Consider the following 14176-nt stretch of genomic DNA (forward strand, 5'->3'; position numbering starts at 1 on the left):
AGTGTGGATTTTCTCCTTCTTTTATATATGTTAATTTATTCCTGTACCTAAAGACTTTTGAAAGACTGAGTTAAGCCGTTGTCCAGCTGGTCTCCACAGCCATCGGCATCCAGACGTCAGAGGGGGTGTGCCTGACCGTGGACATAAACTTGATTCAGTTTAATGAACTTAACCATGTTCAATGGAATAGAAGGACACAATTATGGAACCTAATGTGCAACACTACTCATATGCTTGTCATAATACTGATAGTACCATGCTATCAGGTGTTGGTTTTTAGTATGTTGTTCACTGAGGTTTCTGCTAGGAGAGGATATAGATTACTGACCATGTTCACTAGAACACACAGAACACATGTTTTCTCCATTATGTTACAGGGAATTATCATTCCACAATACAACACCAGCATATGTATTGCCATCACAGTTGATGCTGTTTAGGAAATCACTGTCTTGAAGATAGCAAAACACTCTCTGATCACCCCTCAGATGGTTCTCCATATACAAGACTAGAAACAAATGACAAACAAACTCAACTGACCTGATTGGTCCTACTGTAAAAGAGGCTGCCTCCAGAAAAACAAAAGTCTGTTCCCTCTCAGTGAAGTTTGACACTAGTCAGAAGGTAACTCTGGTTCTCTGTATCCTCCTGTCTCTACACAGCTGTCTGTAAACTGAACATGAAGGGTTCTGTCACTGTCCTCATCCTCTCCTCCCTGCTCTGTGTGGAAGCCAAAGGTAAGTAAATACTAATATTAAGGGGTCTATTGAGATACATCTGTCAACAAAAACTATGTTTGTTTGGAATGCTCTGACTGTTTATAATATGGTGTATAAATGATTACTTTACTATGATTGAAATGAAAATAAAAAGAGAGAGAACCCCTGTTTAGTATAATTTATTATAATGAACTATGAACAGATGTGCTCCAACAGTGTGTATCTTTTTTTTGTATGTCTTTTTTCAGTTCTGCATGACGACATATACATAAGTGGATGTACTGATTCGGATGGAGATAATATGTATGGGCTGGATGGTGAAGAGCTGTGGTATGCAGACTTTGCCAAAAAGATGGGGGTGGTGGCGCTTCCTAAATTTGCAGATCCAATCAGCTTCCCTGGATTCTATGACCAGGCTAAGGTTGAACTGACTATATGCAGACAAAACCTTGCAACCGCTAGAAAAGCTTACAATAACCCACCACAGCAAATAGGTAAGAGAGAAAAATATCAGAACTTATGTTGTGGTATGCAGCAGACATTCACAGCCAAAGAAAAAATGATGTAATGATTAATAATTGTGTTTCCCCACAGACCCTCCTCACAGCACCATCTATACCAGGGACGATGTGGAGCTGGGGATGGAGAACACTCTCATCTGTCATGTGACTGGGTTCTACCCTGCACCTGTCAACGTCTGGTGGACCAAGAACAACAACAAAGTGACAGAGGGAGTGCGTAGCAGTAACCCCTACCCCAATGGGGATTTCACCTTCAACCAGTTCTCCAGTCTGACCTTCACCCCAGAGGAGGGAGACATCTACTCCTGCACTGTGGAGCACAAGTCCCTGACTGAGTCCCTCACACGCGTGTGGGGTGAGGACCACATTTACATCACCAACACTTACACTCCGTTATAGAAAACTTGGCATTACAAAAGGCACAAACAGCCGTGAAAAAAACAGCTATGAAATACTTGGTATACCACCACTAATAATGTTTTACATCATACCCATATGTACTACTTTTTACTCTATTTTCACATCAAAGACAAAAACTATGAGCTTTCATGCTGTAATACAGTACATGGATCTTGATTGCATAAATCTATTTTTGCTGACATTTAACCAATCCTTAAGATCTACAGGGGGTGTCTGGACAATGTGTATTTGTTCTAGCTCAACTCAGGTGTGTGTGTGTGTGTGTGTGTGTGTGTGTGTGTGTGATTGTGTGTGTTCCCCCCCAGAACCTGAGGTGAACCAGCCCAGTGTGGGTCCTGCTGTGTTCTGTGGAGTGGGCCTGACTCTGGGGCTGCTGGGAGTGGCTACTGGAACATTCTTCCTCATCAAAGGAAATGAGTGCAACTGAGACTACAATCAATAGGAAAGATGATCATGATTGAGGAGAGATGATCATGATCATCTGGATGCGCCTACACTTATCTAAATGTACTTGTCTTTATAATGTGGGCACAGAATGACCAGGCTCCAATGAGAGGTCAAAGGCTCAACATGTTGTGGATTCTTAACCTTGTTGATGTAAATAATTACTGCTTCTAAACTTCATGAAAAATTCTTCACAATGTACTGATGCTTTATTGTAAGTTTTCACTGCTATTAGGGCAGACCCTCCCAACACAAGCCTGTGAGCTGTTGTAGCTGTTAGCTACAGTATTAGTTAATAAATGCATTGATTAGATAATATCAGAGCCAGATAAGAAAATTATTCTGGACAATGCAAGAACAATCCATCTACTTACATAATGTTCACTATACTAACAATGCAACTATATTTCATCTTATCGAGTGGTTAGATTTGACTTATTTAGAAAAATGTTTCGGGAAACGTAAATGTTGCATATTTTGCTTGATCGGTAAAGCCATAGAGTGCAATTTGTTATGCCTTGCAATATCTTTAAGTTTCAAAGTCGTCCGCATTTTGAGGTTTTAACCCTGTAACACCAGATGCAAATGTTCTCAGAACTTGCTGTTCAACATCACACCTCCCAAATTCAAGAGGAATTGTGCTACTAGAGTTGTGTGCTCTTTTTTGAAGTATGTTGAATCTTGAATCTGGGTATTCTCTTAAAACCAGCTAATTTACTTCATTTTAAAGTTTGTGTTAGATGTTTCAGATAACTTCCTGTCCACATGTTTAATATAACTGGTGTGTTAAATTACTTCATGGCCATATCCAGGATTCTATTTCTTTCTAATAATTTTGTTGCAAATTAAAGAAAACCTAATAAAGGACTTGATATTTGTTTTTATTTAGAATCTAATGCGCTTTTTTACTGGATTCAAAAGCTGATGTTGAGCTGACTGAGACAACTAACATGAAAGCAATTACATTTTGGTAACACTTCTACCTGGTTACCATTAGAAACTACATAGTAATAACATCATTGTGTAACATAATTGTTATCCATCTAGATCTTCTGTACAACACATGATGGGTGTTTAAGATTAGAAATGCTGAACCAATGGGTGTTGTTTCTACTGAATAGCTGAACAAACTAATTAAATAATGTTTATTTTTAATGTCAGTGGGGATAAAATCTGCTGTTTTAATTAAATTGATTGGCTAGCTAGGCCATACATGTACCCTTGCTGTTCATGTAATTACAGTGATTCAGTGAATGATTACTGTACAATGGCACTATTTTTTTTACTTTAAATCTAAATTACATTTACATTTTAGTAATTTAGCAGACGCTCTTATCCAGACCACTTCGAAAAGGTACATTTGGCAAAAGTAAATGAAAGCTATACGTCACAGGCATCACAAGTAAAACCTTTCAGAGGAAAAAGTGCCAAAAGCAGTCACTGTTGGCTGTTGTTTGACTGCTGTTAAAGGTTAAAGGTCAACATCGGTTAACTTGAGGTGAACTTAGTGGAACCAAATGGAGGGTCATCAATATATGAACATGAGATCATATACATGATCAGTGACCTAAACTGAGTATTACAAACTAAATCAAAGAAAAGAAAAAGCCAAGTCAACAGCAATGACAGTTGGTTAGACATTGGTTAAGACAATGACAGTTTCAGATTCAAGACCTTGGTGCTCGCCTACTGGGCGGCACATGGAACAGCCCCTCCCTACTTGCGAGCAATGGTCAGACCCCAAACCCCTCCGCTCCTCCACCTCGGCTGGCCGCCTGGCACCACCGCCTCTACGTGGATGCAGCAGCCGTGCTCGGTCATGGATTTTCACTGTCCTGGCACCCCGCTGGTGGAACGAGCTTCCCACTGCTGTCGTGACTGCAGAGTCACTTTCACCGTAGATTGAAGACCCATCTCTTCAAACTCCATCTTAAATGTCCCTCCTAAAGACCTCTTCATCCCCACTACCCCTCTGTACAAGTTTGTGTCCTGTTAACATTTAAAAAATGTAATTCATCCTTCCTCCTTTAAAAGTAATTCTTCCTTCTTCTAACATTGTGACTGCCAAAAGCCCCTGGTCCTAGCATAGATTACTTTTTCTTATGATGACTGATGGATAGATGATTCACTTACTTAAGCAGATGTATTGTTGTAAGTCGCTTTGGATAAAGGCGTCTGCTAAATGCCATTAATGTAAATGTAAAGTGCCAAAGAGTAAGTTGCCTATTATAACCGTAATATTTTTAACAGACGGGATGAGGCATAATCCAAAAGGAGTGCTGAATACTGCACAGTGTGCATCTGCATAATGTGTAATATATTGTTATGCTATTTACCTAAACTCTGGTTGAACTGTCACTAGTTTAAAACATTGTTACAGACAATGGAGAATAAATATTCTGAGTTGTTAGGTATTTTCTGCTCAGTTAAGCAAAATGGGGCCAAATGTTGACCAAGTGCATAAACCCTGATATATTGTTCTCAAACAACTTTATTTAGAGTGTGTGTTGCCAATCCTTACAGTAACCATGTAGTTTGCCTGGTAACAAGTGACACTTTCCTTTTTGGAGAAGAAGATTGGCCTGTCTGATTAGCAATCAATGTATTTGCTTTGTTGAACACTTCCACTGTTGCCTCTTTTAGAGAACACACTGTGCAGAAGAACATGTCTGTGTCTAAAATCTTTTACATTTGCTTAGCTACGCTGTTGTCCACTCAACATGGAGCAGGTAAGTTATCATTAAATTAGATATTTAATTGTAGTTGGATAGTTACTAAAGTTCTGGATAATTGCATCCATATTCACAGTTACTGAAATAGTTCTTGCATCAATGAGTAAAGAGTGAAGAAGAGTAATATTAATGTTATTAATGCTAATAATTACTGTAAAGTTTGAGAACATTGTTTCATAGATTCTGGACTATCATTGAGTATTACTTATTTCATCTTATGAGTTTGTCTTCCATAGACAGCATTCATTTGGAAGAACTACAGTACAATGTGCAATAACTGACTTAATGCAATAGTTCATTCTTCTGTTTTTAATCTTTTAGATGGATATGACTACTTCTTCTTGTCACACTGCTTGTACAGCTCAAATGACCTAACTGATATGGAGTATATAGACTCAAAAGTTTTTAATAAGGTTGAGTTCATCAGATTCAACAGCACTGTGGGTAGGTATGTTGGGTACACAGAGCTTGGTATAAAGAATGCAGAGGCCTGGAATAATGATCCTGCCCATCTGGCTAATGAGCGAGGGAAGCTGGAGAGTTTCTGCAAGCATAACGCTCCTATTCTCACCAGTGCCATACGGGAGAAGTCAGGTGAGCAGCCCTCCTGAGCACAGCAGTCTACCATCCCTAACTGACCAGATGTTAATGATAGTGTAACTACTTTTCCTTTGTGAATAAGAAAACATTAGACTTTTTCCTGATGGATATGACGATAGAGCTAATAATAATAGGGTTAGAAATGTTGTTCTAAATTGTACACATCTTTCTGTGGGATGTTTTATCTTGAATGATCATGGATACTGTAGCTACTACAATTGTTTGAAAACGTACATCACTGTTATGCTATAGTGTTGTTTATTTCTGGGAAGCAAAAACAAACATATCAATTGGCTCATTTTGAAAATACTGAATTTTCAGAGACAACAATAGCAGTCTGTAAAATAAGATTTCACTTCTCATTGAAGAATTACACATTCAGTTTAATCACATGAGAACAGAGCCCTGTTCAATGCTACAGACAATATGAATGATTTGCATCCAAGCTAGATGGTTTTGATGTGATATTATGCAATCTGATGATCAGGACTTTCCTTAAATAAAAGTAATCTATGTTCATTTTTACTCCATCAGTTGAGCCCTATGTCAGACTCAGCTCAGTGACGCCCCCCAGTGGAAGACACCCTGCCATGCTGATGTGCAGCGCTTACAGCTTCTACCCCAAACAAATCACTGTGACTTGGACAAGGGACGGACAGGAAGTGAAGTCAGATGTGACCTCCACTGAGGAGCTGGCTAATGGGGACTGGTACTACCAGATCCACTCCCACCTGGAGTACACGCCCAAATCTGGAGAGAAGATCTCCTGTGTTGTGCACCATGCCAGCCTGTCTGTCCCCCTAGTGACAGAGTGGAGTAAGTGTTATTCCAGGGAGGTTATAAGTGTTGGAATGGTGTTTGGGTGAGGAAGTTATCAGATATGTGAGTTGGGTGAAAGTGTTTCAATGTGTGTTGGATAATGGGTGAAGGATAAGCAAGGACACGAGGACCTGAGTATGCATTTAACAGACACTGAACATGCCTTGCTGTTTGCACAGTAACAGGGAACATACATTATGTTATCTAGGTAGTTTATAGAATCTGATTGCTGCTTTTGTGTAAAACAAATCCGTAATTTCTCTTTGACAGACCCGTCCATGCCTGAGTCTGAGAGGAATAAGATAGCGATCGGAGCGTCAGGACTGGTGCTGGGACTGGTGTTAGCATTAGCAGGACTGATCTACTACAAGAGGAAAGCCAGTGGTGAGGGTCATCTTGTGATGAAAACATAGACAATCTGCAAAGAGCCATCAGTGTATTGTATGCTCTATTAACGGTTATCTGTGTAGAAACATTAACCATCCAAATATAACCGTCATGCTACGGGTGGTAATCAGGTTTTACAGTGAACATTAATTTGTAGAAAAATCATTATGCCTTGAGTCTTTATTACTGAAAGTCATTTTTATTTAACATTATACATATGTAGATCACTACTGTCATGTATACTTTTAGAGTGATATAACATTGTACATTACAGTTTACATCAGGAGGTTACTGCTATGTTGATTCATTTATGAGAATATCAGGATTACTAATTTTCTCTCTCTCTCTCTTGTTTATTTCTGTAACAGGACGGATTCTGGTACCAAATAACTAATGTGAGAATCCTGTTCAAATGAATTACTACTTATAATGGTTCATTTGTCAAAAATGTCATGATAGTAATTTGATGGTCAATTCTGTGTTATCTTTTCAGGCTTGCAGGGACACTGCTGTAACCACTGCTGACAGGCAGACCTACTAGAGCTGTCTCCTTAAATCACAGTAGGCCTGAAATGATGCCTTGTCACACAAGTTGATTACAATGCATATTGAACCAATGAACCAATAGTTGAACCAATAGTTGTTGTTGCCTATAACATCTCAGATATCAATAGATTGATTATAAACTGTGTATTGGTAAAAGTTACATTCCTTTACTTTTTCCATAATTAATTATTTTATCTTAAACTTGAATGCAATAAATCAACTACAATGAGTTATGAAATTATACAATTCTCCATTGTTAGAATGGGAGTGATGGAGATTAGGTCTGGGGTGTCAAGTCCATCTGAATTTGATTCAGCTAATAGGAACATGCAATAAAAAAGAATGTCATATAGTGACATGACATCACTGGGGATGTTTGAAAACACTGATGTCAATAATGTGTGGGATGGATTGTTAGTGTCACTATTTTGCATTTCTCTTTGTACTCTGTATTTCTAGTGGATGACCAGTCCATTTTCTGTCATCATGAAATAGTTGGCAACTGTGCTTAGGAATTTAGAGGCACTTCTTTGGGGTTTTTTCTATTTCTTTTTACGGGCCAGATTAACCTATTGCTTTGTTTTGCACTAATCTAAAATGAATGAATAGTGAATGCTGAAAGTAGTGTGTGAGATGTTTGGAGAGGGGGTCAAGTAAACTGTTGGATTAATACACAGGTTTTGCTGTTGTTCTTAAAGGTACAATCACATTGTAGTAAACGCTTCATAAACCTTAATCTGATGGTAAAAGCAGGTTTTTTGTGATTGATATCCAGCTTCAAAGGCTTGTGTTGCTCATCTTCTGTTTTAACATGGTGGTGGTTTCAGACCCTGTTCTATTCCTGCTGAATTGATCTAACTAATTGCCTTTATAAGAATATGGCAAAAGCTTTTCAATAAACTATTTTAAATCTATTGTTGTTTTGTCTCTCGCTTTTACTGGGGTTAAATTTCAGTTAACCACATAATGGATGAGCTGACAATGCTGACTTCCTGTAATGGCTGTGGTACGTAGGCAGAGGACTCAAATGCACTACTCGGAGACAAAAACTTAAATCCAATAGAACAGTCTTTACTATTAAAACGTTCGGTTCACAGGTAGGCAGTCAATGGGTACGCAGATAATCCAGGAAGGGGACAGGCAAAGCAGGGTTTGGTACACAGGTAGGCAGTCCAAAAAATCAGGCAGATAATCCAAAAAGTGGTAGGCAAGACGCAAAGTAAAAAAAATAAACATCAGAGATCAAAATAACCAGGAATACTCAACACTAAGAAAGACCGCTGGACCACTTGACACAAGGTACAATGACAAACTGGCACAGAGACAGGCGAACACACAGGCTAAATACACAGAGAGGGATGATGAGGAACAGGTGAAGCCAATCAGGCCGATGTAGACAATCACACAGGCGGGAAACACACAAGAGCAGGTGTTGAAGTGTCTGAAACGAGAGACAAGGTGAGGAACACAAAATTGAACAGGAAACAATAAATGAATAACATGAAACAAAGACAAAGGTATTGTTGTGCACTCTCCAGTCAATCAGCAAAATAAAAAGTGTGTTGGTGTATTGACTAGACTGAAAGTGTGTGGTTAATCACAGACATGTAATATTAGAGTGAACTTATTTCAGTGCCAGAGAAACAAAAACCTGCAGGACTGTGGAATACAGAGGCTGGAGTCGTGCATCCCTGCTGCCCTAAAATAAAATAAGTATTGTTTAATTCACAATGCTCTTATTTATGAATCAATACAACAAAGGAACAAACATGTTTCATTTTCTCATCCTAATCGCATACACAACCTACAATGACACACCTAAAAATCCTAACCACAACAGAGGTCACCTACTGTAGCACAACCCTACCCACCAGCCCCAGGGGAGTGAGGATAGGGCCCCATCTGGTGGTCGGACCAGACAATGACATAAAACAACAAAGCCAGAAGAAGCTACATTCAGACAATAACCTCAAATAAATACAAACAAACACACAAACAAAAACAAATACACACTGGGAGACTGAACACAATTCCATAGCATAAATGTGTATGTATATATATATATATATATATATATATATATATATATATATATATATATATATACATACACATTTATGCTATGGAATTGTGTGTATATATATATATATATATATATATATATATATATATATACATACACATTTATGCTATGGAATTGTGTTCAGTCTCCCAGTGTGTATTTGTTTATATCAAGGGGACCTAACCTAACCTTGATAAAATCAATCAACTAAGGCTATGCTACACAGCTGCACCTGTCGACCATATCAAGAAAGGGCCCCATACAAGGTCAAAAGTGATATTGTAGAAGCCCATTCCTCCTATGGTGTGGCATAGCTTGCTTCCAGTGTCTAAGCAGGATTCTTTAAATAAAATAATTCTTACAGTAAGACACAGGAATAAATAGTGTGCAGTATGCAACTCTTTGCCTCAAGGTTTTCACTTGCTGTCCCCTGTGGTTGTGTTTGCTGCAGCCTACAGCTTTCCCATGTGCAACCACAGGGTGGCAATAGATACATACATTGATACATCAATGAATTATTGAATTAATCATCTTCAAAAATGTATAATTGCATGTAATAGTATAATAGTCAGTTGTGTTCTTAACCATTAACTGTATCATTCAGATACATTTCTTTGATCATACATTGTGTATGCATCAGATTTTATTAGATATTATGCATGTATTTTTATTTATTTTTGTACATTTATTTCAGTCTGCCTCAATAATGAGGGTGTTGCGGTGTAGCCGATTGTATAATGCTCAACCGAAATCGATAGATTTTTAGATAAAGTACCTGTTTTCATATTATTAGAATGTTAACAAGAATATGAATTACCAAACAAATCTACTGTACCACCAGTAGTTTCGAAGTTGAATAACTAGGCGGAACAAAAGCCTCTGGCGGAACCTGTCTCCCCTAAAATGTTATTTCCCTCCCGGTGTGTAACAGCACAGCACACTTCCTTCAGAAACAAGCGAACTCATTCAGGGATCCAAAGCGGGAGGTGAGGTATATTGTCATACTTGAGCTAGAGTTCGACTGAGAACTCAATGCAAATGTAAAATCTGGCTAGAGTAGTCTTAGCTAGCAATACAAGACTGAAACGGTGTTGTAGAGTGTATCCCAAAAATGTAGCTATTTTGATAGTTAGCTAGCTGGCTCACTCAACACAACAGTGCCGAACAACTGGTGTTACACCGAAATCTGTCTGTTCTAGCTTTAAGTTGTATCTAATTAATTAATCTATCTAATTAGACAGCTATCAGTATGTATATGTTCTGTATTTTCTTTCCGTCTGATTCGCAATATTTTCTTGTTTTCAGATCTGAAACCTTAACGATGTTTTTGACAAGATCGGAATATGACAGGTATGCCTAGTTTATGACAGTGCCTCGCCATTAGCTACACAACGAAGCTAACCCCCGTCGGTCCTGCAGCCCCCTCCGTAGACGTCTGTGATTTGGAACCTATATTTAATATATATCCCCAAAACGCATGTACAACTTCACTTTTACGTAGCTAGCTACTTCGTTTGATTCTGATTAAGTTTGTCAACGCTAAATAGTTACTAACTCTAGTCACAGTTTCTTTCACTTTCGGTATTTGGCCTATGCTCTCATTTTTGTCTGATTTATTTTGCAACTGTCACTTTGCAGGGGCGTAAACACCTTTTCTCCAGAAGGAAGACTGTTCCAAGTGGAATATGCCATCGAAGCAATTAAGGTAGGTTCTGGATGCATAGCTATTTGTGTAAAGAGTGTGGATTTTCTCCTTCTTTTATATATGTTAATTTATCCCTGTACCTAAACACTTTTGAAAGACTGAGTTAAGCCGTTGTCCCCTATCAGCTGGGCTCCACAGCCATCGGCATCCAGACGTCAGAGGGGGTGTGCCTGGCCGTGGAGAAGAGGATCACCTCTCCTCTGATGGAGCCCAGCAGCATTGAAAAGATTGTTGAGATCGACACCCACATTGGTAAGGAGCCAGACCAGAGGATCCTCACCAGACGGGGACAAACAGAAATAATTAAGTGTTTAAATTGCAAGAGGTCAAGTTTTATTTGAAACAGTTTTATACTGAACTTGACTCATGTTTATGGTATTTGGTCATGTTCTCAATCATCCGATCTGATGAAATTAAGGGGGGGGGGGGGGGGGGGGAAGTCAGCACCTTTGTCACTGTACTCTGCCATGGCTATGTCAGTAATAGTCTTACAGTAAGTGCTCAAATCTGTAAAGAACATTTCAATGTAATCTCAGCCTGATGATCTCTCTATCTTCTTAAAGGTTGTGCTATGAGTGGCTTGATAGCTGATGCTAAGACCCTCATCGACAAAGCAAGAGTGGAGACACAGGTATGTAGATGTAAAGATGAGTAAGTTGTTGTGTACATTGTGGTGATATCGAGAAGTAGTACAGGTATATTGTCAAAGATGCTGCTTACATCCAGTATAGCTTCCATTCTGTTCCTTTTGCTTTTTTATATGCTGCTCTGTTTGTCCCCTCTCAGAACCACTGGTTCACATACAACGAGACGATGACAGTGGAGAGTGTGACTCAGGCAGTGTCTAACCTGGCCCTGCAGTTTGGAGAGGAGGACGCAGACCCCGGGGCCATGGTCAGTGTCAGACCTCAGAGAGACAGAGACATGCCTACACTCAGACCCATTCACTCATTCAGGCCGCTCTGTCATTCAATGGTTCACTCATCAACATATACATAGAAGCCAGTAAAGCTTTGCAGCAGTCCCCCAGTAAGTTGTCACTTATCTCTCCCGAGGCTGTTGGGTGTCACATTGTAATGCTGTCCTGTGGTTCTCCCTCCACAGAGCCGGCCCTTCGGTGTAGCGCTCCTTTTCGGAGGACTGGACGAGAAAGGACCCCAGCTGTATGTTGACTTTATAACATACACTTTGCTTCTAATTCATATTTGCTTAAAATTGGTGTACAGTATAAGTCAGTGTCTCCACGAAATCCATGCACCAAGCGCAATTATGATTTTTTCAGTTGTTATTTTTCCAGATTACTCGGGGATCGCAGATTTCCTGACCTTTGGTACTACCCAATGACAGTTTTCAACAGATAGTAGATTCCATAACCTCACATTTCCTTTGTGTGTGTGTAGGTATCACATGGACCCATCGGGTACCTTTGTACAGTGTGATGCTCGGGCCATCGGCTCTGCATCTGAGGGGGCTCAGAGTTCTCTGCAGGAGGTCTACCACAAGGTACACCCCCCTCTCCCCCCTCCTGTTGCTGTCACTCCATCACCTCCCTCTCCTCCTGCCTCCATCACCCTCCACTCCTCTGTCCTCTCTTTCATATTCATTCCATCAATCCCAGTGGGATCTACTGTAAACCCACTAACCCTAACCCACCACATATGTAATTCCTGACCTCTTGCTCTCTACCCCTCAGTCCATGACGTTAAAGGATGCCATCAAGTCGTCCCTCACCATCCTCAAGCAGGTTATGGAGGAGAAGCTGAATGCCACCAACATCGAGGTTAGTGCCCGTCCTCCCTTTTACTGAGATCCAAAGCAACCTCTAGCCATGTGTAGGCACCCCCAGTCCTGCAAGCTTTTGTCCCAGCTCAGCTTTAACACACCTGATATAACCAACAGATCCCTAGTTGGAAGAATATAAGCTGAATCAGGAGTGTTAGTGCTGGGCTAGAACAAAGCCATGCACACCCAGTAGCTCTCCAGGGCCACGGGCAGTGACCACTGTGTTAAATCATATGAAGCGTGTGAAAAGTTAACTTGCTATTAATGCAAACTTGATTTCCCCCCTCTAACCACTCAGCTGGCCACAATAGAGCCAGGCAAGACCTTCCACATGTACTCCAAAGAGGAGCTGGAGGATGTGATCAAGGACATCTAGAGCAGCGTGGCAGTCTGGACCTGCTTACAGCTTTGGAGAGGGAGTCCCACTGGGATGGGGATTACCACACAGCAACAACTACATTTCCCATCAGCCCTCTCTCTCACGCTGCATTCACTTATTCCTTGTTTTGCGGGACGCGTCTCTTTGTGATGTGTTATTGTTTTTCTTCTCTTGTCTCTCAACACTGCAGATTTCTACAGTTCTGTACAGGCTTCAGTCAGATCAGTGATTAGAGCTGAACGACATTAAAAAGGGGGGTCATTTTTGTTACGGATCAATGCAACAATAAAACAGTTGTATTCTAAAAGATATGGTTCAACTGTGTGTTCCGTCTTATTTCCACTGGATACTACACAATCTATCAATGTGCAATTTAAGTCCACTTCTAATTAGTGTACATTGAGTAAGTGCAGAGTAGTTCACTAGACCCAATTCAAATGAATGATTTATCGAATATGGATATATGGCTTTTGACTGTACTTACAAATGCATCATGTTGACTATATTTTGTTTTACAAATTAATGTACTGTATCACAAAGTGCAGGACAGCTGTCTAAACCTATACCTTAAAAATAGCAAGCTGTGACCTCTAAGGTAAAAACACCTGAGGTACATGGGTCTATTTAGATGAAATGCATCTTCATCAAAGGGTTCGGGATGGACTGTGAACTTGCTTGTGCACTGAAAGGCTCCTCCCTGAACTGCAGTACACGTTTTGTGTCCAATATATTATATATTAAAACACTGACTAATTTCGTTAGAGTAGTTAGTCTCTGGGTTCCGAGATTAGTCATGCAGTATTCATTCACGGTCTACGTCCCATCCACCAGGGGGCGACATGACACCACAATAAATTCTGCTGCCGCAGGGAACGACCAACGACCAGGATTTGATAGACACACCTGAACTCCAATGAAAATGTGTTACAATTTTAAACCAATCCACTTTTCAAGGAGGCGTGTAGTTTTTGAAAGCCAGATACATGCGTGTGATGAACGACTGTCTGTCCGTGCCAAAATACAGGGAATAATAAATAGATGAGTGCAAGCTGTTGATATA

At 39.9% G+C, this 14176-nt stretch overlaps 3 protein-coding genes across 5 annotated transcripts; all 3 read left to right on the forward strand.

The window, feature by feature from the left end:
• Positions 1 to 612: 612 nt before the first annotated feature.
• Positions 613 to 2988, forward strand: LOC310803846 (H-2 class II histocompatibility antigen, A-U alpha chain-like). The gene is made up of 4 exons (XM_083668785.1): positions 613 to 737; positions 968 to 1213; positions 1314 to 1595; positions 1966 to 2988. The coding sequence occupies exons 1-4, from the start codon at positions 680 to 682 to the stop codon at positions 2085 to 2087; spliced, it is 708 nt and encodes a 235-aa protein (XP_083524911.1). The 5' UTR covers positions 613 to 679; the 3' UTR covers positions 2088 to 2988.
• A 1751-nt stretch (positions 2989 to 4739) lies between these two features.
• Positions 4740 to 8102, forward strand: LOC310803842 (DLA class II histocompatibility antigen, DR-1 beta chain-like). Its single transcript, XM_083668779.1, has 6 exons — positions 4740 to 4833; positions 5158 to 5430; positions 5971 to 6252; positions 6526 to 6639; positions 7011 to 7037; positions 7136 to 8102. The coding sequence occupies exons 1-5, from the start codon at positions 4770 to 4772 to the stop codon at positions 7034 to 7036; spliced, it is 759 nt and encodes a 252-aa protein (XP_083524905.1). The 5' UTR covers positions 4740 to 4769; the 3' UTR covers position 7037; positions 7136 to 8102.
• A 2082-nt stretch (positions 8103 to 10184) lies between these two features.
• psma5 (proteasome 20S subunit alpha 5) lies at positions 10185 to 13435 on the forward strand. 3 transcript variants are annotated; one of them, XM_083668781.1, is made up of 10 exons: positions 10185 to 10236; positions 10556 to 10600; positions 10889 to 10955; positions 11081 to 11207; positions 11519 to 11586; positions 11742 to 11849; positions 12060 to 12118; positions 12356 to 12458; positions 12649 to 12735; positions 13036 to 13435. In XM_083668781.1, the coding sequence occupies exons 2-10, from the start codon at positions 10572 to 10574 to the stop codon at positions 13111 to 13113; spliced, it is 726 nt and encodes a 241-aa protein (XP_083524907.1). In that variant the 5' UTR covers positions 10185 to 10236; positions 10556 to 10571; the 3' UTR covers positions 13114 to 13435. The 3 variants fall into 3 exon arrangements, with proteins under 3 accessions (XP_083524907.1, XP_083524908.1, XP_083524909.1); XM_083668782.1 differs by having other exon boundaries at positions 10223 to 10241; XM_083668783.1 differs by lacking the exons at positions 10185 to 10236; positions 10556 to 10600 and adding an exon at positions 10667 to 10729.
• The last annotated feature ends 741 nt before the right edge of the window (positions 13436 to 14176 follow it).

This window comes from Argentina silus (genome assembly GCF_951799395.1).
Source record: "Argentina silus genome assembly, chromosome: 4".
Lineage (NCBI taxonomy): Eukaryota > Metazoa > Chordata > Actinopteri > Argentiniformes > Argentinidae > Argentina > Argentina silus.

Bases quoted from the DNA above. Each gene is read 5' to 3' on its own strand.
- LOC310803846 (XM_083668785.1), top strand. From the start codon at position 680: ATGAAGGGTTCTGTCACTGTCCTCATCCTCTCCTCCCTGCTCTGTGTG. The intron at 738-967 runs GTAAGTAAATAC...GTCTTTTTTCAG, and splicing joins GCTCTGTGTGGAAGCCAAAG to TTCTGCATGACGACATATAC. The intron at 1,596-1,965 runs GTGAGGACCACA...GTTCCCCCCCAG, and splicing joins GTCCCTCACACGCGTGTGGG to AACCTGAGGTGAACCAGCCC.
- LOC310803842 (XM_083668779.1), top strand. From the start codon at position 4,770: ATGTCTGTGTCTAAAATCTTTTACATTTGCTTAGCTACGCTGTTGTCC. The intron at 5,431-5,970 runs GTGAGCAGCCCT...TTACTCCATCAG, and splicing joins TGCCATACGGGAGAAGTCAG to TTGAGCCCTATGTCAGACTC. The intron at 6,640-7,010 runs GTGAGGGTCATC...TTTCTGTAACAG, and splicing joins CTACAAGAGGAAAGCCAGTG to GACGGATTCTGGTACCAAAT.
- psma5 (XM_083668781.1), top strand. From the start codon at position 10,572: ATGTTTTTGACAAGATCGGAATATGACAG. The intron at 10,601-10,888 runs GTATGCCTAGTT...GTCACTTTGCAG, and splicing joins ACAAGATCGGAATATGACAG to GGGCGTAAACACCTTTTCTC. The intron at 11,587-11,741 runs GTATGTAGATGT...GTCCCCTCTCAG, and splicing joins AAGCAAGAGTGGAGACACAG to AACCACTGGTTCACATACAA.